Source organism: Myotis myotis, unplaced genomic scaffold (assembly GCF_014108235.1).
Source record: "Myotis myotis isolate mMyoMyo1 unplaced genomic scaffold, mMyoMyo1.p scaffold_m19_p_1, whole genome shotgun sequence".
In the NCBI taxonomy this organism is placed as follows: Eukaryota; Metazoa; Chordata; class Mammalia; order Chiroptera; family Vespertilionidae; genus Myotis; species Myotis myotis.
The window spans coordinates 137201143-137222520 of record NW_023416313.1 but is presented as its reverse complement, the minus strand read 5'-3'; the positions used below and the strand labels follow the sequence as shown (position 1 = coordinate 137222520).

The following is a 21378-nucleotide window of genomic DNA, read 5'->3' as shown; positions in this document are numbered from 1 at the left end:
TTTAACATGTTTTTTTAATCTACTTAACTACACTCATTTAGAATGAATAGATTATTACATCTTCATAGCATTTTCCTGTTTTGTAAAAGGCTTTGCCATATTTAATCCTCAGCAACCAGGTATGGTAGACAGATGGTCACATTCTCATAGTAGGAAGAAACTGAAGCTCAAAGAGATTAATTTGCCTAAATGCTTTATGACAAGAAATTGAAGTGGAGGGATGACTCCCAATTCTACATGGAAAGAAAGCAATTACTTCAATGCTTAAGAGCAAAAGAAAAGCCTCAGACTTCCTATCGGTTGAAACAAAACAGAATATCTAATCTATAAATTCATGCTGTCTGAAAAGCAATAATCACTGGAGCCTGCCTGCATTTCTCTCATAGCAATAATGTCCATTGAAAAATGAATAATCATATTTGTTTTGGATCTCAAAGTATTAAATTTGAAAGCAAAAACAGGACCTATAAAAAGCAGAACCAGATTATTTTTTCAGAGTGGCAAATGTAATGAAAGGTGCTTCCAACTCCTCTATGATTTACCACTGCTGAGATTATTTCTTAACAAGGAAACACTTTTAAAACTATTTTCTTCCAAAGCTCATTTGCCAGATTCCATAAATTAGTTGCTACAAAGGACCTATATCAGAGAAACTCCAAACTGAACAAAAGGCTTTTCTTCCAATTTGAAAAGGTACATTAAATACACGATGCTGGCCACATTACATAATGATGGAAAACAACAGCTGATAGCCAGTTTGGGATACATGCCAACTGTTCCCATTTGTCTGACAATATTAAAATTAATTGCTACAACACTGTTTTCAAAGAAAATCATTATCTCTAAATGAGAAAGTACAATCAACTAAAACCCTAAAAAAGGCTCAAGATAATGGTGCCTCTCTGATTTACAATATTAGTTTTAAAAATTTTAATGTTCTGAAGTAAACACATCTCAACAGCTTTATATATTTTCATATATTTTATTTTTTAACACTTATAATTTTGCAAGCTAGCAGTAAAATATTATCCTCAATATTTTACTAATTAGCACCGTATACCTTTTAAAGCTAACTGGAGCATTGTTTCACTGTAAATGATTGTAAAATAAAATGGTATCAAATGCCAAATTAGTCTCAAATAACATGTGAACCATTAATTTTATCAATATTTTTGGCTTTATGCACAAAGATGTATTTCACAGATGAACTTAATAGTAAAATCAGTTCTGTTGATCTAACAAATCAAAGTACCACAGTTGAAGCAATATTTAATCTCTGAAATTATATAAAGAGGCATATACGAAAATTGAGAAATCAGCTATAAAAAAACAAAAGATACTACATAACTTATATAAAGTTCCTTATTTCTTAGAAAAATGAGGAAAATTCCAAGGTATAAGTATCAGTTACACATATGGTTTTGTATATGTCAGTATCTTCCTGCTTAACTTAGAGGAGTTTGGCCTTACCAAAAAGCTATCAGAATGTTCAGGGTAATTCACAGGGACAGCTGGAAGCCTGAAATAAAATCGCTCAGTGCAAAAGATCCCAAGCCATTCATATAATTTTAAATGGAAGCCCACACATTTAACTTCTGTTTTCAACTAAAAAATCTTTTGAAAATATGGTAAAATATCTAATTAACATATTCAAATTACTTGTACACATTAAAAAAGGGGGATTTTTCATTTCCTGTTTTGTGATAAGAGCATTCTTCAGAGCTATGGGGTTAAGTTCTCTTCTCAGCCACCACTGACTGCTTACTAGCATGCCTGTTTTGCATACCAGTAGAATCCAGTCCAGTTTTGCCATTTGTGGATAACTATGACAAGATACAAAAGCATGTGTATGCCATAAATAGCTCTGGCTAACAGCAAACTGCTCACACTGAGCAGATCAAATTCTCTATAAGGAGAACAGTCTGGACCACAGCCAAACTCCACTCCTAATGTTTAAAACTGTTACATCAATTATTTTTTTTCCAATTTGTAAAATATATTAAGAAATAGTAGCTAAAATAAAAGTCTCTAAATATGAGAAGTATTATTAAACTTGTGGACATTTTACAAATTATTTTTATTATGATCAAATACACAATAAGAGCTTCCTGCTTCTACTACTTAACTACTTAAAAATGTAAACGTGAATTAAAAAATAATACCCTAATTTATTCAAAGAACAAATCAGGTATTGGAGAGTATTTATGTCAAAGTGCAAAAAAAAAAAAAAAAAAAAAATTTCTGATTTCCATATTAATTCATAAGGAAATAAACTAATGCTTATAAAAGTATCCCTCTAATATTTTTATATTAGTTGGCTTTAGGATAGTATATCTTTTTAAACCAAATAAACCCAACAAAACTGGAAAATACCATGCATGAATGTCGTACGAAAAAATTCTTAAATGACCAATGCCGAGATTAATAATAGCTGTTTGCTTCACATAACATTTGCAAAATGTCCAAGGAAAACAAGGCAACGTTCCGTAACATGCCACAATTTTTATTGCAAAGTGGCCATTTTTGTGAGGGTGGGGAGTTTGATCTCAAAAACAACGTTCCATTTAAGGCTCTTTTATACAGAAATTGCCATCATGACTGATAAAATATCTTTAGTGTTGCAAGACTTACATGGTAAACATAAAACTCCTACCTACACTTTATCAGTAGTGTACACTCAATGGAAAACAAAAAGGCATTAATAACAGCTACTTCTTTTCAGAAGATATGCAGGTAACAGGAATGAACACTGACTTGGGTAAGTTGATGACACAGTTAACACAACTTAATTGGCATTCCTTTTGAGGGTGGGAAGTTAAACTCAATACAAAAAAAAGTGCTCTCAATGCATAGTGTTATATCCGTGCTGCCATGTCACAAAAACAGGCTTGCCAAGGCAGGTGAGGTGTATGAATGCTGGAGCCTCATAGAACTGCAATCAAATGCAACGATAAATAATACTGAATAAAGTTTACCATCTGACCAGTGGATAATACTTTCAAGGCATTCAATTAGCTTACCCTTTGCAGTACTCTAAGCTATTCACATTGACAATCACATTCAGTGTAGTGCTTGCTGCAAGGGAGGCATGTAACCAGTTGTTTTGGCTATAATATCATGGGAAGGCATTCCTTGGGTTCTACATCAAAGTAACAGTATTAAACAGTCTAATGGCAATCACTGATAGGCTGCTTACATGAATGATATTTCCTTCATCCATTGTGTTGGAAGGACCCAGTGGGAAGAGGAGAAAAACAAAAACCTAATACTATTCCAATTGACTGAGCTGGAGAAATGGAAGCTCCTTAAGATCCACATGGCACTTGACTGTCATTTTATAAGGGTTTTCCTTCAAGTGAAACTACTACGTTGCCTCCCAATTTCTCTCCAAGTGTTGAACGGTCCTTTATGTCATCCAAGCCATTTACTTGCCACTCGTGTTTAATACCTAAAAAGAAAAAAAAAATGTATCCCATTACCTTACTATAAGTAAGAAAGAGTAATTCCTCTGCACAAAATATTCCATGTTTGTACCTGTAAATTTCTTCTTAATGGCATCTTTAGAGCTAGCATAAATCATCTTGCTTTTTAAAGGTGCACTTTCAGGAGCCCTACAGGAGAAAAAAAAAATTGTTGAACACCACTTAAAAGAAAAACAAAGGCAAAACTGACTATGTTAATAACAATCCTTGCATTTTAAAAGTGCTTTTTTCTTTTGTTTTTACACACCAGAATATAAATACTAGGTCTTCTTTCTTAGACTCTTTTGTTTCGTATGTGGCATCGTACAAAGCATATCGGCAATCATTCAGAGGTAGCAACTTCACAAAAGATGTGTAGGGGTCCTCTACAGTATCACCAATGTCACCCACCAAGATCTGCTTTGCTTCCTCTACAATTATTTGTCTTTTGTCATCGCTTAAACAGAAGAGAACCGCTTTCTTTCTTTTTTTGATCTCTTCTTGTGTAGACGATTTCCTTACTTTCATATCATTAAAAACTTTGATGACTTCATCATTCACTGTAACTCCAGAAGCCTAAAAATAAATAATAATAAAAAAAGAACAGTAAATCAGAACAAGTATTTTGGTTTAACCAAAATTACTATTTGCCTGGAGAGGATTCACTTTCGTCTGGACATCAAAAATCGCACCTTCCCGTGCAAGCAGCCCGATCAGATTTGCCACATTTTAAGTGCCAGCATATTAATGCATCTAAGGATTCTCACTCGTCCTGCCCCACCCATCCTTTTAAAGGCGGTTTGCTGGTTGGAGTGAATGGGAGGTTGAGGGAAAGGGACAAATACAGGCTGTCCCATCCCTGAAATGTTTCCTCTTTCACTGGGTGATGTCAGAGCTTCGGGAGCAACAGCAAAAATACCTTCTGTATTGTGTCAACTCTGAAGGCCTTAAAAAAACACACTTGGATTTCAGTTAATGCTTCTACTATTTTTTTTCTTTAAAGTCCTCTAGCCAGTGCCGTTTCCTCATAAGGAAAGAGAATCAAGTGTGAACTCCAAACCGCCCACAGCTTCAACGTAACCGCCTCGCAGCGCAAATGCAGACACCGACCTAACGGGTCTGGTGCAAACGCTTTTCACCCGGGAAAGCGTTTTGAGAAACCTTTACCCCCCTCCCGAGCCTCCCCGGGCCGCCCAGCCCCTCACCGAAACCCCTCGGCAAGGGTCGGAGCACGTACCGATGTTAGATCGCGCGCGTTAACCCAAACCGGGCAGCGAAGGGCAAACGCGGCGCGCGCGGGGCGCTCCGCAGCCACGCCCGCGCGGGTCCCCGCTCCCCTAGTCGCGCCGCCGCCCGCGCCCCCGCCCCCGCCGCCGGCGTAGGCCCCCCGCCGCGCCCGCGCCCCGGCCCGCCCGCCCCAGGAATCCGAGGAGCGGCAGGGCCCAGCCTGGCGGCGGGAAGGCAGGCCGGCGGAGACCCAGCAGCGGGGCGCGGCGCAGCGCAGGAGCAACCACCTTTGAGGCCAAAATCAGGTTAAAATGGCGGTCTCCCTCCCAGGCTCGCCGCGCCCGGCCCCGGCCCCCCGCCCCGGCCCCCGGCCCCGGGCCGGCACGCCCGCCTTACCATAGTGCCCGCGGCTGTGGCTGCGCGGCTGGGCTCCGACTCGGCGGCACAGGGAGGAGGCGGAGGAGGAGGAGGAGGGGCGGGGAGCGGCGAGTGCGGGGCACGCCGGGAGCTGCAGCCCGAGAGGCGGCGGCGGCGGCGGCGGCGGCGGCGGCGGCTGGGGGGCTGCGGCGCGGGCGGGCGGGCGGTCACGTGGCACGCCCCGGGCCGGCCCTTCCGCCTCCGCCCCGCCCGCGTCCTCGACCTGACCCCGGCGCGCGCCGGCGGGCCTGCTCCGCGGAGCCGCCTCCTTCCCAGGGCACCGCCCGGCCGGAGCGCGGCTCCCGAGGGGCGTCTCCGCGCTGCCTCCGCGGGGCGCTGCGCCCGGGTCGGGTGCGCGTGAGGCGGTGACGCACGGAGGAGTCTTCTCTCCGCCGGGGGTTTCCCTGCAAAGGGGCTGAATTCCAACCCTTGGGGTCATTTTGGAAAGCCCCCCCATGCGAGACCCGGTGAACTGTCAGATCTTCCTCCACTTAGATGAGGGAAACACTAGGGGTTACCCAGTTGATCCAATGACTCGGGAAAACACAACGTGATAAACAGGTGGAAAATCACTGTCTGAAGCAGTGGTTCTCAACCTTCGACCCTTTAATACAGTTCCTCATATTGTGGTGACCCCAACCATAAAATTATTTTCGTTGCTACTTCATAACTGTAATTTTGCTACTGTTATGAATCGTCATGTAAATATCTGATATGCAGGATGTATTTTCATTGTTACAAATTGAACATAATTAGAGCATAGTGATTAATCACAAAAACAATAGGTAATTATATATGTGTTTTCCGATGGTCTTAGGCGACCCCTGTGAAAGGGTCCTTAGACCCCCCAAAGGGGTCGCGACCCACAGGTTGAGAACCACTGCTCTAGGGGTTACCCAGTTGATTGAGTGACTCCGGAAAAAACAAAATGATAAACAGGTGGAAAATCACTGTCTAAAGTCTGTGGTTGAAATGATAGGGGGAACATTGGCAGTAGCATCCCTTGGTGATACCCTTTTCTGTGTCAGACCTTGTAGGAGTGGATGTTGGATCCAGCTCTGCTAGGAGGCTTTCCCGCGAGCCCCCGCCCTGACGGTCCAGGGCAGGTCACCCACTGGGTCCAAGAGTAGAGATTGCTCCCTCTTCTTGGCAATCACCTTCCAGCTTGTGGAACAGCCAAGGCTCTTCTCTAACCAACCTTTTCACTGCGTAACAAGGATGCCATTTGTCATAGAAAAAAATGCCACTTTCTACTTTAAGGAAAATGTTCATAAGTATTTAAATGAACTCATGAGTTTATAATGAAAATGTTACACATGAAACACTTTACGTATTTAATTACTTTGGGCTGGCTTATGCTACCTTTCTCCTTAACATGTACAATTTCTACTTTACTTTCTTCACTTGTAAAATCGGTTAAATGAATTTAAAACCCTGATCAGTAGTGAAACTTATTTTGTGAAAAAAGACTTGCACTAAAAAGGTAGAATTTTTACTGCCTAAAAATTTGGGAACAAAATAGTAAGTCCAGATAAACCTTGAAGGAAACTAAGCCAGAAGTGCAGTGTCCTTGGGGCTGGGAGTTGGAGGGATTTGGGTATTAATGTTGGCACTGCCCCACCTCCATGGCTTTCCACCCCTGCAGACCTTAGGTGCTTCATCTGTAAAACAAGTTCTGATTAAATGATCTTTCAAGTACTTTCCAGCTTTAAAGTTCAGTTTCCTACTATATCAGTGTTTCTCAGGAAATAGTGGGCATACCTATTAAATAGGATTAAATAAGTTTAGGGATAGAAAATCATAATGAGAAGGGGTTATGTGCTGGTCTGTACAAAATGATAAATTCTTGTATCCAAAATCAACATATTTTAAATGGAGCATGCTTAAGTATTGCTCAGGAAACATAGATCTAGTTTTTATGTCCATTGTTGTGTTTATTTTCTTAAGAGGAAGAATGACTTAGTTTAGAGACGAAAAATTGAGAAAAAATTTCCCAATATCTAAGCATGAATCCCAAGCAAGTAGATAATAATACTTTAACATCTAGCTGGTACAGTATAGTTTATGAAACCTTTCACTTTCTTTCTCTCTTTTTAAAAAAATATATTTTTTATTGATTTCAGAGAGGAAAAGAGAGGCAGAGATAGATAGAAACATCCATGATGAGAGAACCATTGATCAGCTACCTCCTGCACCCCCCCCCCTTACTGGGGTTCAAGCTCACAACCTGGGCATGTGCCCTGATCGGGAATCGAACCCCAACCTCCTGATTCTTAGGTTGATGCTCAACCACTGAGCAACACCAGCAAGGCTCTCTCTCTCTTTTGAAATTCCATGGAAATCATGGAGAATGGCTCCAAGCACCTGCTATGTGTGGGTATCAGCAATTCTCCTTCCTGTACTCTTCCTCTCAGGGACTCCCTCTCTTCTCAGCCTTTAAATTTGCAGCAAAGAGATTCCACAGAGGCCACAGCCCTCACAGGAACTAGATCTAGGGTCCCCTAGATTAGGCGTCAGAACCTCTCCCACCAAAGCTGGGGATTCCGAAGATGTTAGACACCCCCAGTTGTGACATCAACCCCTTCCCAAACCTCCCTGCTCCTTTCACCTTCCCTAAGCAGAGTTCATCTCCCATGCTCTAGGATTCTTTTCTTGAAGATATTTTTGTCTTTGCAGATATCTTGTTGCCTTGAAATAACTTGTTTATGTGTTCTGCCACCCTGCTAGATGGCAAGCTCCTTATGAATCTGAGTCCTACTCATCTTCGAATTTCTGGAGCCTGGAACGTAGTAGGTGCTCAGTAGATGATGAAGTAATGAATTTAAGATGCTTCAGTGCTAGTAAGAGAACAAAAAGGAAGCTCCTGAAGACTGTGAGGCCTTTCTACATGTCCTTGTGAGGCTGGCCCTTAGAACCTCAGGGGCAGTAGCAACTCCTTCTCTTCTCTTCATACCTGTTATTTATAACACCTACCACCGCTTCCGTGGTAAAGGGACAGCATTATGAAGCATTGCTGCATGAATTGTGGCCCCTGTGTCGTGGTTGAGCATGGACTTATGAACCAGGATCTGAATGTTAAATATCATCTATATTAGTTTCCTGTGGCTGCTATAACGAATCACCACACATTTAGTGGCTTAAAAACAACACAAACTTATTGTCTTGCAATTTTTGGAGGCCAGAAGTCAGAAATGATTCTTATGGGGCTAAAATCAAGGCTATTGGCAGCACTTCGTTGCTTTTGGAGACAGTAGAGGAGAATCTGTTTTCTTGCCTTTTCCAGCTTAGAGGCTGCCATGTACCTTGGTTTGTGGCTCCCAGACAGCAATTGCGCCACCCTCACATCTGCTTTAGTCATCCTGTCTCTGACTCTCTCCTGCCTCCCTCCTCCACTTTTAATGACTACTGTGATTGGTTGGGACCCCTCAGTAATTCTAAATATCTCATCTCAAAATCATCATATTAATCCTTATGTTCTGGGTTCTGGGGTTTAGGATAGGGACATCTTTTGGGGGCCATTATTTTTCCTACCACACCACAGATGTTCTCTTTAGCAATTTCAAGCCCAAACAAACAACGAACAGGTATGATCCTGAACAATTCAGTACTAGAACACACATCTAAGCTCTAATTTTCCCTTTGCTGGACACAGGGATGGCAGTTAGAAACAACCATTAGGAACCAAATGAGAGTAACCTCAAAGAGGATGGATCTAGTCTGGTTGCCGTGGCTCAGTGGTTGAGCATGGACTTATGAACCAGGAAGTCACAGTTGGATTCCCGGGTAGGGGTCAGAGCACATGCCTGGGTTGCTCTCCAGTGGTGGCGTGCAGGAGGCAGCTGATCAATGATTCTCTCTCATTATTGATGTTTCTGTCTCTCTCTCCCTCTCCTTTCCTTTCTGAAATCAATTAAAAAAAAAAAGAGGCTGGATCTGAATGGAATCTCAGCTCTGACACAGTAGTGTCATTTACTTAACTGGGCTAAGGGTTTTTCCTCGTGTATAAAATGGATTATGTTACCTCCTCCCTCTTGGGATCATGGTGAGGATCAAGTGAGATAGTGTATGTAAAGCTTCCAGCACAGGAATAGGAACCCAAGGGCTGTTGTTACCACCAGTGCAGAGTGAATGAAGGTGAGAGCATGTTTTTACTCTTACAGGCCAGTCATGTAGCATCCCAAGCTTCATTGTATTGATTTGTAAGACTCAGCTAAAGTTAGTTTACTCAAGAGTCCTTAGAAAATTGGAAAAGTGAACACCTCCTAATGCATATTCTCCCAAGAAACGACCTTGATAGAGTTCTGTGGCATGTCAAAGTTTAAGATCATTTTTTCAGGTGCTATCTAAAACAATACATTTGGAAGGTTATGCTGAAAAACTCTGTTTGAGCCCCACTCCTTGTCAAGACACATCACTCTCAGCTCCCACAGCCACTTCCTGACAAAGACAAATGTAAGCATGAAGACACTCACAACTTCAAAATGTACCTTTCTACCCACGTGCCTCCTTTATTCTGACACATCCCTCCTACCCCACGCCCGAGCTAAAAGACTGGTAAGGAGTCACATCATGTACTTTTCTAAATTCAAATTTGAGCTTATAACTAGGAAATAAATGTAATGGGCCCTGGCTGGGTAGCTCCGTTGGTTAGAGTGTCCTCCCTATGCACCACGGTTTCGGGTAAGATCCCCCGTCAGGGCACGTACAAGAAGCAACCACAAATCAATGTCTCTCTCTCTCTCTCTCTCTCTCTCTCTCTCTCTCTCTCTCTCTCTCTCTCTCTCTCTCTCTCTCTCTCGATTCTTCTCTGTCTCTCTAATAAAAAGAAAGAAATGTAATGGGAGATGTGTTGAAGTCTAATTCTGTGACTCACTCTCTGAGCCACAAAACTCATTTTGGGTTTTACATGTCTCATCTCTAATGCTTTTTAATTTAGGAATATGACCTCACAATAAAGGAATTTAGCAGTCTGTGTCACGTGAAGAGGTGGTGAGCTAGAGGATAGCAACAGTGACGTGGAGTAAATAGTGAAATGTAGTTTAAATAGTTTCAAATTCTATATCTATAAATACCTGTTTCAGTTCATTAGCTCACAGACACATTTATCAGATCCACTATCAGTTACTTGTGATATTAATTCAATCATGATAATAAGTAGCAGCTGGTTACCTAAATTATCCAAACCATATACAAAAACAGCATCTGAGAAAAGCAACCTCCTAGTAATTTATTTAAGGTGGAAATCCTTTGTTTAGCGTGCTTTATTACAAAAGATGTAGGGTTTTAAATCATAGACAGAAATTATACAGACATGGAAAATGTAACGTGAAAACTATGTATTAACAGACATGAATAAGATAAGGCCAATCAAGATTTTTCAAATGTATATTTTTAATAATAGCTATATTGAGATATTATTCACATACCATGAAAGTCACCCCTTTAAAGTGTACCATTCAATATTTTTAGGATATTCACAATTATGCAACCATTACCAATTTTAGAATATTTTATCACTCCCAAAAGAACATCCCATATCCATCAGCATTCACTCCACAGTCCTCCTTCCCTTCCAGGGTTATATCCTCTTGTTGGATCGATCCCTTTAGTATTATGTAGTGACCTTTGTTGTCTCTTGTGATGGCCTTCATTTTTTTTTTTTTTTAAATTTTATTTTTTTTATTGCTTAAAGTATTACAAAGAGTATTACATATGTCTCCTTTTCTTTTCCCCCGCCCTTGACAATCCCCTGATGGCCTTCATTTTGAAGTTTATTTTGTCGCATATGAGTATTGCTACTCCAGCTTTTTTTCTTTTCCATTTGCATGGAAATTTTTTTTTTCCCCATCCCTTCATTCTCGTTCTGTGCGTATCTTTTGTTTTGAGGTGGGTCTCTTGTAGACAGCATATAGTTGGGTCATGTTTTTGTATCCATTCAGCTACCTCATGCCTTTTGATTGGAGCATTTAATCCATTTACATTTAAGGTTATTAATGATAGGTACTTATTTATTGCCATTTTAATTCTGTATGCCTAGGTTTCTCTCTGTTTCTTCTTATTATAGCAGTCTCTTTAGCATTTCTTGTAATGCTGGCTTGGTGGTGATGTACTCCTTTAGCCATTTTTTGTCTGGGAAGCTCTTTATTTGACCGTCTTTTTTGAATGATAGCCTTGCTGGATAGTAATCTTGGTTTCAGATCCTTAATTTCAGATCCTTGAGTACTTCATACCATTCCCTTCTGGCCTGTAGAGTTTCTGATGAGAAATCAGATGTCAGCCTTATGGGAACTCCTTTGTAGGTGACAGTTTGCTTTTCTCTTGCTGCCTTTAATATTCTCTATTTGTCCTTACTTTTTGGCGTTTTAATTATGATGTGTCTGGGCATGAGCCTGTTGGATTCTTGTTTGGGGTTCTCTGTGACTCCTGAACTTGTGTGACTTTTTTCTTTACAAGTTAGGGAAGTTTCTGTCATTTTTTCTTTAAACACGTTGTCTATCCCTCTCTCCCTTTCTGCCTCTTCTGGTACATCTGCTATTCTAATATTGTTTCACGTTGTCCCACAGCTCCCTTAAGCTGTCCTCCTGTTTTTTAATTGTTTTTTCTTTTTGGTTCTCTGATTGATTTTTTCAACCCTGTCTTCTAATTCACTGATTCGATCCTCAGCTTCCCCTAATCTGCTGTGTATTCCTTCCAATGTGTTCTTTATTTGTACTACTAGGGCCCTAGTGCACGAAATTTGTGCACGGGGGTGGGGAGGCAGATCCCTCAGCCCGACCTGCACCCTCTGTCATGTTCCGGGACCCTGGCCGCTCTGGGCCTACGCGCAGGCCTATAGGCTTGGGGAGGCCTGGCTCCTGAGGCCCCATTTTATCAAGAGAACAAAGTCAGCATTAGTTACAGCCCTCACTGAACCCAGTACAGTGTGTCTGTGCATACAACTGCCTCGTTCATGTGCCTGCTTCGCCCTACTGAATTACTAACATCTTGAGGACATAGTTCTGTCTTATCCTGTTTCACCTTCAGTGCCTGGCCTGGTGCCAGGGACCTGGGAGTGTTTGCTGACTGAGTGAGTGAATAATGAGTGAGTGAGTAAGTGAATGAGTGAATGAATGTGCAAGTAAGTGAATGAGCAAGCAGCTATGGGGCGGGAACTTCTGCCGCGTCACCATGGCAACGCGGCAGAAGTTACTGCCCTGCTCCCAGCTGCCTGGCGCCCACCCTGGGAAGTTCCCGCTCCCGGCTGTGTAGTTTCCACCCCACTCCTGATGACCCAGGCCCCTAGCCACTCCTTTAGTGGAGGCCAGGGCAGGCGGGAAATTTGGCTTCCTCTCTTGGTCACCAGGGCAACCCAAGCCTTCAGCTCCGTGGCCACCACCATCTTTGTTAGGTTAATTTGCATATCATGCTGATTGGCTGGTGGGCATGGCTTGAGCGTAGCAGAGGGATGGCTAATTTGCATGTTTCTCTTTTATTATATAGGACTAGAGGCCCGGTGCACAAAAAATTTGTGCACTGGTAGGGGGGTGTCCCTCAGCCCCACTTGTGCCCTCTTGCAGTCTGGGACCCCTCAGGAGATAATGACCTGCTGGCTTAGGCCCGCTCCCAGGTGGCAGAGGGAAGGCCCAATCCCTGGGTGCAGCCCCTGGTCGGGCTCAGAGCAGGGCCGATTGGGGAGTTGGAGTGCTGCCCCCTGTCATGCACAGAGCAGGGCGGATTGGGAGGTTGCGATGCCACCCTCAGTCATGCTCAGGGTAGGGCCGATTGGGGGGTTGGGGCGCCGCCCCTGTCACACTCAAGGCAGGGTCAATGGGGAGGTTGCGGCGCCACCCCCTGTCACTCACAGAGCCGGCCGATCAGGAGGTTGGGGCACTGCCCTCTGTCACGCACAGAGCAGGGCCGATCAGGGGGTTGGGGAGCTCCCCCCTATCATGCACAGAGCAGGGCCGATCAGGAGGTTGTGATGCCACCCTCAGTCACACTCAGGGTAGGGCCGACTCGGGGGTTGGGGCACTCCCCCCTGTCACACTCAGGGCAGGGCTGATGGGGAGGTTGCGGCTCCACCCTGTCACACACAGAGCAGGCCGATCAGGGGGTTGGGGCGCCTTCCCCTTTCACGAACAGAGCAGGGCGGATAGGGAGGTTGTGGCCCCGCCCCCTGTCACACACAGAGCCACAGGGCGATCAGGGGGTTTGGGCACTGCCCCCTGTCACGCTGCTCCAGGGGCCAGAAGGCCTCGTGGCTCCGCTCATCCCAGTGCTAGGAGGCCTCGCTGCTCTGCGTGACACCGGGGCAGTGAGGCCTTGCTGCTCAGCTGATCCCGGTGGTGGGAGGCCTCACGGCTCCGCTGATCCCAGTGCTGGGAGGCCTCGCTGCTCCGCTGATCCCGGTGCTGGGAGGCATATTACCCTTTTACTATATAGGATAGAGGCCTGGTGCACGGGTGGGGGCCTGCTGGTTTGCCCTGAAGGGTGTCCTGGATCAGGGTGGGTGTCCCCACTGGGGTGCCTGGCCAGCCTGGATGAGGGATGATGGCTGTTTGCAGCTGGTCACACACCCTTCAGGGTGGGGGTCCCCACTGGGGTGCCTGGCCAGTCTGGGTGAGGGGCTGAGGGCCGTTTTCAGGCTGGCGGGTGACTGAAGCTCCCAACCTCTCCTTTTTTCCTTTTTTTTTTTTTTTTTAAATTAAATCTTTATTGTTCAGATTATTACATTTGTTCCTCTTTTTTTTCCCCCCATAACTCCCCTCCTCCCAGCTCCCGCCCCACCCTCCGCCCTCACTCCCCACCCACTGTCCTCTTCCATAGGTGCACGATTTTTGTCCAGTCTCTTCCCGCATCTCCCACACCCCTTTCCCCCCCAAGAATAGTCAGTCCATTCCCTTTCTATGTCCCTGATTCTATTATGATCACCAGATTATTTATTCACTTGATTCTTAGATTCACTTGTTGATAGATGCATATTTGTTGTTCATAATTTGTATCTTTACCTTTTTTTTTTTCTTCTTCCTCTTCTTAAAGGATACCTTTCAGCATTTCATATAATACTGGTTTGGTGGTGATGAACTCCTTTAGCTTTTCCTTATCTGTGAAGCTCTTTATCTGACCTTCCGTTCTGAATGATAGCTTTGCTGGATAAAGTAATCTTGGTTGTAGGTTCTTGGTATTCATCACTTTGAATATTTCTTGCCACTCCCTTCTGGCCTGCAAAGTTTCTGTTGAGAAATCAGCTGACAGTCGTATGGGTATTCCCTTGTAGGTAACTGAGTTTCTTTCTCTTGCTGTTTTTAAGATTCTCTCTTTATCTTTTGCTCTTGGCATTTTAATTATGATGTGTCTTGGTGTGGTCCTCTTTGGATTCCTTTTGTTTGGGGTTCTCTGCGCTTCCTGGACCTGTAGGTCTATTTCTTTCACCAGGTGGGGGAAGTTTTCTGTCATTATTTCTTTAAATAGGTTTTCAATATCTTGCTCTCTCTCATCCTCTGGCACCCCTATAATTCTGATGTTGGTGCGCTTGAAGCTGTCCCAGAGGCTCCTTACAGTATCTTCGCATTTTCGGATTCTTTTTTCATTTTGCTTTTCTGGTTGGGTGTTTTTTGCTTCTTCGCATTTCGAATCTTTGACTTGATTCTTGCGCTCCTCTGGTCTGCTGTTGGGTGTCTGTATAATATTCTTTATTTCAGTCAGTGTATGCTTAATTTCTAGTTGGTTCTTTATCACAACATCGAGGGTCTCATTAGATTTCTTGAGGATCTCATTACATTTATCGGCGGTCTCACCAGTCTTTTCGAGGGCCTTACTAAGTTTATCGGCAGCTTCTAGACAGTTCTTAAGAGACCTTAAAAGTGTGGTTCTGAACTCAATATCCTCCATTGACAGTTTTGTCCTGTTTCTTTGTCTCCGCATTTTTTATGCTTTCTTGGTTCACCCCCTAGTGGTCTTTGACCGCAGTCTTGTTGCCTTTAAGCCTTGATTGATGTCGGCAATACCGGGGTGATTTGACCTCCAGGCTAACTGGCTATGAGAGTCTGCTGTGTCTTCCTTTTTTTTTTTTTAATTCTCGATTTATTTACCTTCTATGGCTATCACTGGAGCTGAGACCCGGCTTTAGCTGTGAGACTTCGGCTGCTGAAAGCAGGTTTCTGGCTTTGTTTACCTTCTGTATTTGAAACTTTGTTGTGACTCCAGCTCTGAGATCCCAGCTGACTGAAAGCAGGTTTCTGTGGTTTTGTTTAGCTTCTATATTTGTAACAATGTTTCTTAGAGAGCAGCTCAGAGCCCAGCAGCGGCAGGCGGGGAACATTGGCTTCCTCCGTCACTGGAGCAAGCAAACCTCCTGTTCCCATCAGTTGCCTGGCTGCTGGCCGCCATCTTGGTTGGCAGTTAATTTGCATATCACCCTGATTAGCAAATGGGAATGGTAGCAAAGTTACGGCTAATTACCATGTTTCTCTTTTATTAGATAGGATGTCGTTCTTTTTTTTTTTTATATATTTTTTATTGATTAAGATATTACATATGTGTCCTTGTCCCCACGTTACCCTCTACCCCCCACCCCCCCCCGTTGTCCATGTCCATTGATTAGGCCTATATGCTTGCATATAAGTCCTTTGGTTGATCTTTCCCCCTTACCCCCACCCTCCCCTACCTTCCCTCCAAGTCCCGACAGTCCAATCAATGCCTCTCCGTCTCTGGATCAGTCCTTGTTCATCAGCTTATGTTGTTCATTATATTCCACAAATGAGTGAGGTCATGTGGTATTTATCCGCTCTCCAGTTCCATCCATGCTGTGGCAAATGGTAAGAGTTCCTTTTTCTTCTTCCTCTTCTTAAAGAATACCTTTCAGCATTTCATATAATGCTGGTTTGGTGGTGATGAACTCCTTTAGCTTCTTCTTATCCGTGAAGCTCTTTATCTGACCTTCTATTCTGAATGATAGCTTTGCTGGATAAAGTAATCTTGGTTGCAGGTTCTTGCTATTCATCACTTTGAATATTTCTTGCCACTCCCTTCTGGCCTGCATGGTTTCTGTTGAGAAATCAGCTGACAGTCGTATGGGTATTCCCTTGTAGGTAACTGACTGTCTTTCTCTTGCTGCTTTTAAGATTCTCTCTTTATCTTTTGCTCTTGGCATTTTAATTATGATGTGTCTTGGTGTGGTCCTCCTTGGATTCCTTTTGTTTGGGGTTCTCTGCGCTTCCTGGACTTGTAAGTCCATTTCTTTCACCAGGTAGGGGAAGTTTTCTGTCATTATTTCTTCAAAAAGGTTTTCAATATCTTGCCCTCTCTCTCCTTCTGGTACCCCTATAATTCTGATGTTGGTACGCTTGAAGTTGTCCCAGAGGTTCCTTACACTATCTTCATATTTTTGGAATCTCTTTTCTTTTTCGGTTGGGTATTTTTTGTTTCTTTGTATTTCAAATCTTTGACTTGATTCTTGGGATCCTCTTGTCTGCTGCTGGATCTCTGTAAATTATTCTTTATTTCAGTCAGTGTATGCTTAATTTCTAGTTGGTCCTTTTTCATGTCCTCCATGGTCTCACTATACTTATTGAGGGATTCATTAAATTTATCGGTGGTTTCCATAAAATTCTTGAAAAACCTTATAAACGTGGCCTTGAACTCTACTTCCAATCGTTTGCTTTCCTCCATTTCTGCCATATGTGACCTGTTTCTTTGTCTCCGCATTTTGGCAGCTTCCCTGTGTTGATAGAGTGGCCCTGCGCGCCAGGTGTCCTGTAGGGCCCAGTAGCTCAGCCACCCCAGGTAACTGGGGTGGACACTCTTGGTGCACTCTTGGTGCCTTGGTTGTTGTAGAATCTCTGGGAGGAATTGACCTCCAGGCCAATTGGCTGTGAGAATCAGCTGTGTCTAAAGTGGGAGAACTTCTGTGCTGAAGACACCCTTCTGGGGCAAGACTTGCTTCAGTGGGGCTTTGGTGCTCACTGAGTCTGCTCCCTGAGTGTGTCCCTTATGGATCTGAGGAGTTGCAGTCTGGATGGACCCCCTCTGACCACTGGGTACAGTGGCTCCTGGATCTAAGGAGGTGCTAATTCAGCCTCTGCCTGAGGCCACACAGCAGGAGCCACGAAGAGGCTCAGCTGTGAAGCAATGCAAGCCGCTGCGGGGCCTTGGGCCTTCTCTTGGAAGTTCAGGGTCTGCCTGGTTCGGCTGCAGTTAGGTACATTCACATGCAAAAGCCTCTGCCCCAGCCTGGGTGGGGCGGGGTCTCAGGGAATCAAAGGGCGGATCAGGGAGCTATGGCTGATTCTCCGCCCGGAGTCGCGCGTCTCAGTGTCCCGGTAATGGCTGCAAGCACCTCTGAGGGAAAGCCGCCCTCAAGTTCGCCCGCTGCCGGACAGACCAGCCTCTCTCCGTATGAGCCCTGGGTCCCCAGAGACTTCCCGGAACCGGAGTTCAGAGCAGTCAGGAGCTTGTGATTCAAAAAGACAGCCGCGTCCTCAGGTGCTACCCCCTTTCCTCGCGCGCGCGAGCCGCCGTACCTCTGCACTTCACCTCCGCAGCGCCTCTGGCTCTCAGCGTGCTTTTCTTTCCTTCTAGTTGTAGAATTTACACTCAGCCAGCCTTCCTGTTGTTCTGGATGATGTTTGCTCAGTCCTTTGCGGTAATTTTCAATTGTTGTGTGAGGCGACAATTTCCCGGTGTTTACCTATGCCGCCATCTTAGTTGCTCTCGAGTAGGATGTCGTTCTTTATTTCCAACTTGTTTTTTCATAGTTACTATATCTTTATTTATGCAGTTGAGCATCTTTACCATTATTACTCTGAACTCTGTTATCTCTGCTTCATTTATCTCTTCTGCTGGAGAAATCTCTTGTTCTTTCATTTGGGATTTGTTTCTTTGTCTCCTCATTTTGGCTGTCTGTTTGGGTTTATGACTATGTATTAGGTAGATCCTCTATGTCCCTCAATCTCTAGTAGAGGATAGTGTCAAATGCTGTTTCTGACTAATTAGATCAGGCAAAGACTCACAGCCTCCAGAGACCACCTCTGCTTACAGATTGATAGGATTCTGACTTGAATTGCCCCCAGGAAATTGTCCTCAGTTGTGGCCAGAGTTTTTTTTTTTTTTATAAATATATTTTATTTATTTTTTTACAGAGAAGAAGGGAGAGGGATAGAGAGTTAGAAACATCGATAAGAGAGAAACATCGATCAGCTGCCTCCTACACACCCCCTACTGGGGATGTGCCCGCAACCAAGGTACATACCCTTGACCAGAATTGAACCTGGGACCCTTCAGTCCACAGGCCTACGCTCTATCCACTGAGCCAAACCGGTTAGGGCTGGCCAGAGTTTTTTTAAAACAGGATGGGGCAGTTGCTTCTGCCTGGAGGCTAATTGTTATTTTTAGTCTCTTAAGTAGCCTTAAGGAAAGGTGTTTTACAATAGGGTGGGTCAACTGTCTTCCCCTTGAGGCAAGGCAAATGTCTGTGTGGGAAAGATGACCTTCTCAGTGTGAGGGAATGACTCAGCACAGGAAAGTGGGGGTGTCTGCCTTCTGAGCTCTAACTCCTGAGTCCCAATCTTGGCTTCTGCTCACACAGTTGTAGTCCACTCCGCCCTCCCTCTGCTGGAGCACAAGGTGGGTGGCTCCACAGGGAATTTTGTGTGTTGGCCCTTTAAGAGGATACCTGAATTTCCAGCCTTTGTTCTCTGGCAGACAGCACTCCTGCTGCTTTTCACAGCCATGTGTTATGTGGGTACTCTTCTCAGTTGTGGTGCTCTCTGCTGGGGGGCCCCAGCTTGGGTATTAGACCCGAGAGTTTTCAGTGGCCACCCCCCACAGCTGAGATATCTCCCTGGAACTTCGGTTGCTGTCTGTGGGAGTCCGGCCAGCCCTTTTGTGCCTCCGCCTCTCCTACCAGTCTCTATGCAGCCTCCACTTTCGGTCCTTGGGTATCAGGGTACTCTCCTGCAAGTGTTCTGTTGATTATTCAGGAAATTTTTCTGTATTTTAGTTGTAATTCCAGTTTGTTTCTGGGAGTGCGTGCGTGCAGCATCCACTTACTCTGTCGCCATTTTTAATCTCCATTTTCTTTTCTGATTTGCCAAAACTAGTTTTAGTAGTACACGTTTTTTACCTTGTGGATGTTACAACTAAGATTTGATTTAAAAAAAAATATTTTTTTATTGATTTCAGAGAGGAAGAGAGAGGGGAGAGAGAGAGAGATAGAAACATCAATGATGAGAGAGAATCATTGATCGCCTGCCTCCTACACACCCTCTCCTGGGGATTGAGCCAGCAACCCGGGCATATGCGCTTGACCAGATTCAAACCCAGGATCCTTCAGTCCACAGACCAATGCTCTATCCACTGAGCCAAACCTGCTAGAGCCAAAGATTTGATTTTTGTATTAGTTTTCTGTACATAATTTTAAAAAATTTCTGTACAGTAAAATTTTTTTCTGTGCTTTTTTTTATAGAGAGCCCTAGAACACTTTATTTTGTTTCATTTTCTAAAAATGTATTTTAGTGATTTTTTGGAGAGAGGAAGGGAGAGGTATAGCTAGAAACATCGATGAGAAACATCGATTGGCCACCTCCTGCACATATCCTACTGGGGATCAAGCCCGAAACCCAGGCATGTGCACTGATGAGGAATCAAAGCGTGACCTCCTGGATCACGGGCCACCACTCAACCACTAAGCACACTGGCCGGCCTAGAAAACTGTATTATTTAATTTTTGTTTTGTTAATCCTCACCTGAGGATATTTTTTCCCATTGATTTTTCTTTTTTTCAGAGAGTGAAAGGGATGGGGGAAAGACAGAGAAAGAGAAACATAGATATGAGAAAGCATCGATTGGTTACCTCCTGCATGTGCCCTGACTGGGGTCGGGGCTGGAGCGTGCAACAGAGGTATATTTGGCTCTGACCACTGAGAAAAACCAGCCAGGGTGAAAACTTTTTTTTTTAACAAAGGCCCCAGTGATCTTAGGTTTTCATTAAAAGTGTGGTTTGGGGAAGCACTTTTAACCTTCATCCTGACATGACATATATAATAACATTAAATTACATATCATGTGATTGAACAAAAAATAATTTCTTTATATACCTATTTTTTAAAAAAAATATTTTTTATTGATTTCAGAGAGGAAGAGAGAGGGAGACAGAAACATCAATGATGAGAGAGAATCATTGATCAGCTGCCTCCTGCACTCCGCCTACTGGGGCTGAGCTGGTAACCCGAGCATGTGCCCTGACCGAGAGTCGAACCGTGACCTCCTGGTTCATAGGTCAATGCTCAACTGCTGAGCCTTGCCAGCCAGGCTATACGCTATGAATAGATACCTAAATACAATATTGTTTTAAAAATGAAATCATGTGTATATAGTTGTGTTAATAAAGATAAGTACACTAATCAAAAGTTATACAACAATTACAGCAAGTCCAAATGAGAACAAAGATATTCTTTTGAATTCCATATTTCACTGAGCATCAAAAACCACCAATCTTTTAGACCTTTTCTTGCACATTATTCTGTATCTACATTCTCTGTATTTGATTGTATCCCTGGGTTTAATTTCATTTCCTATATGACATTCTCCACAGATATATCTCATTGGCTGCTGCTTTGGGGGTTGGATGTCCTTCTGAGTGTCCACTGTTAGTCCACAGCACCGACAAACTCTTCACTCTGTGATTCCCTTTTCTGTACATTTTCAAAAAATTTTGATAATGGCATCTACAATTATCAATGTTCTTTTCTCTTGTTTCTATCAAATCCAGTATTTTCAAGCTTATGGTCCCTGTCTTTATGGAGAAAATAACAGGGGTCCCTGATATAGATTAGGGGAATTTATTCTCATACCAGTGGTGGATGTGTCCCTATTGATCACGTCTTTGCCAACACTAGTATATGTCTGACTCTAATATTTACCAGTTTGACTGTGTGAACTGGTATTTCACTATGATTTTAATTTGCACTTCCCTGATTACTGGTGCTATTGACCATCCTTAGCTATGCTAGTTCACATACTTTATAAAATTTTCTTAGGATTATTTTTCTTTTCCTTATTTGTGTAGTTCTTTATATATTCAGTATAACAACCATTTGTCTGTTATATGCATTGCAAATATCTTCTTCCATTGTCTGGACTATTTGTTAATTTTGTTTATGGTATCTCAAATAAGTTAAAAAATTATGTGGTAGAATGCATCAAGTTATTCCTTTAGAGCTGTGCCTTTTGCTTTATATTTATGGTTTGTCTTATTTACCCCTTCCTCCCCCTCCCTCCCTTTCTTCCTTTCCTT

General features: G+C 43.6%; 2 protein-coding genes across 9 annotated transcripts in view; both read right to left on the bottom strand.

Moving 5' to 3' along the window:
* Nucleotides 1–2482: 2482 nt before the first annotated feature.
* The window catches only part of LOC118678095 (cofilin-2), a 156329-nt gene continuing 137433 nt past the window's right edge, over nucleotides 2483–21378 (bottom strand). For 5 of the 8 annotated variants that reach the window (XM_036353229.1, XM_036353151.1, XM_036353182.1 and 2 more), the window contains 3 exons: nucleotides 3730–4037; nucleotides 3535–3611; nucleotides 2483–3448 (listed from right to left, as the gene is read on the bottom strand). In XM_036353229.1, coding sequence (XP_036209122.1) covers nucleotides 3336–3448; nucleotides 3535–3611; nucleotides 3730–4037 — 498 coding nt within the window. In that variant the 3' untranslated portion in view covers nucleotides 2483–3335. Of the gene's footprint in view, nucleotides 3449–3534; nucleotides 3612–3729; nucleotides 4038–4153; nucleotides 4277–4698; nucleotides 4834–5084; nucleotides 5242–21378 lie in introns of those variants that run through there. The other 3 variants (XM_036353238.1, XM_036353258.1, XM_036353248.1) reach the window with 3 other exon arrangements.
* Nucleotides 19876–20756, bottom strand: LOC118678128 (DNA-directed RNA polymerases I, II, and III subunit RPABC4-like; the record flags this gene model as incomplete). The annotated part of the gene is made up of 1 exon (XM_036353270.1): nucleotides 19876–20756. A coding segment is annotated over one exon (204 nt), but the record flags the coding sequence as incomplete, so codon positions are not given.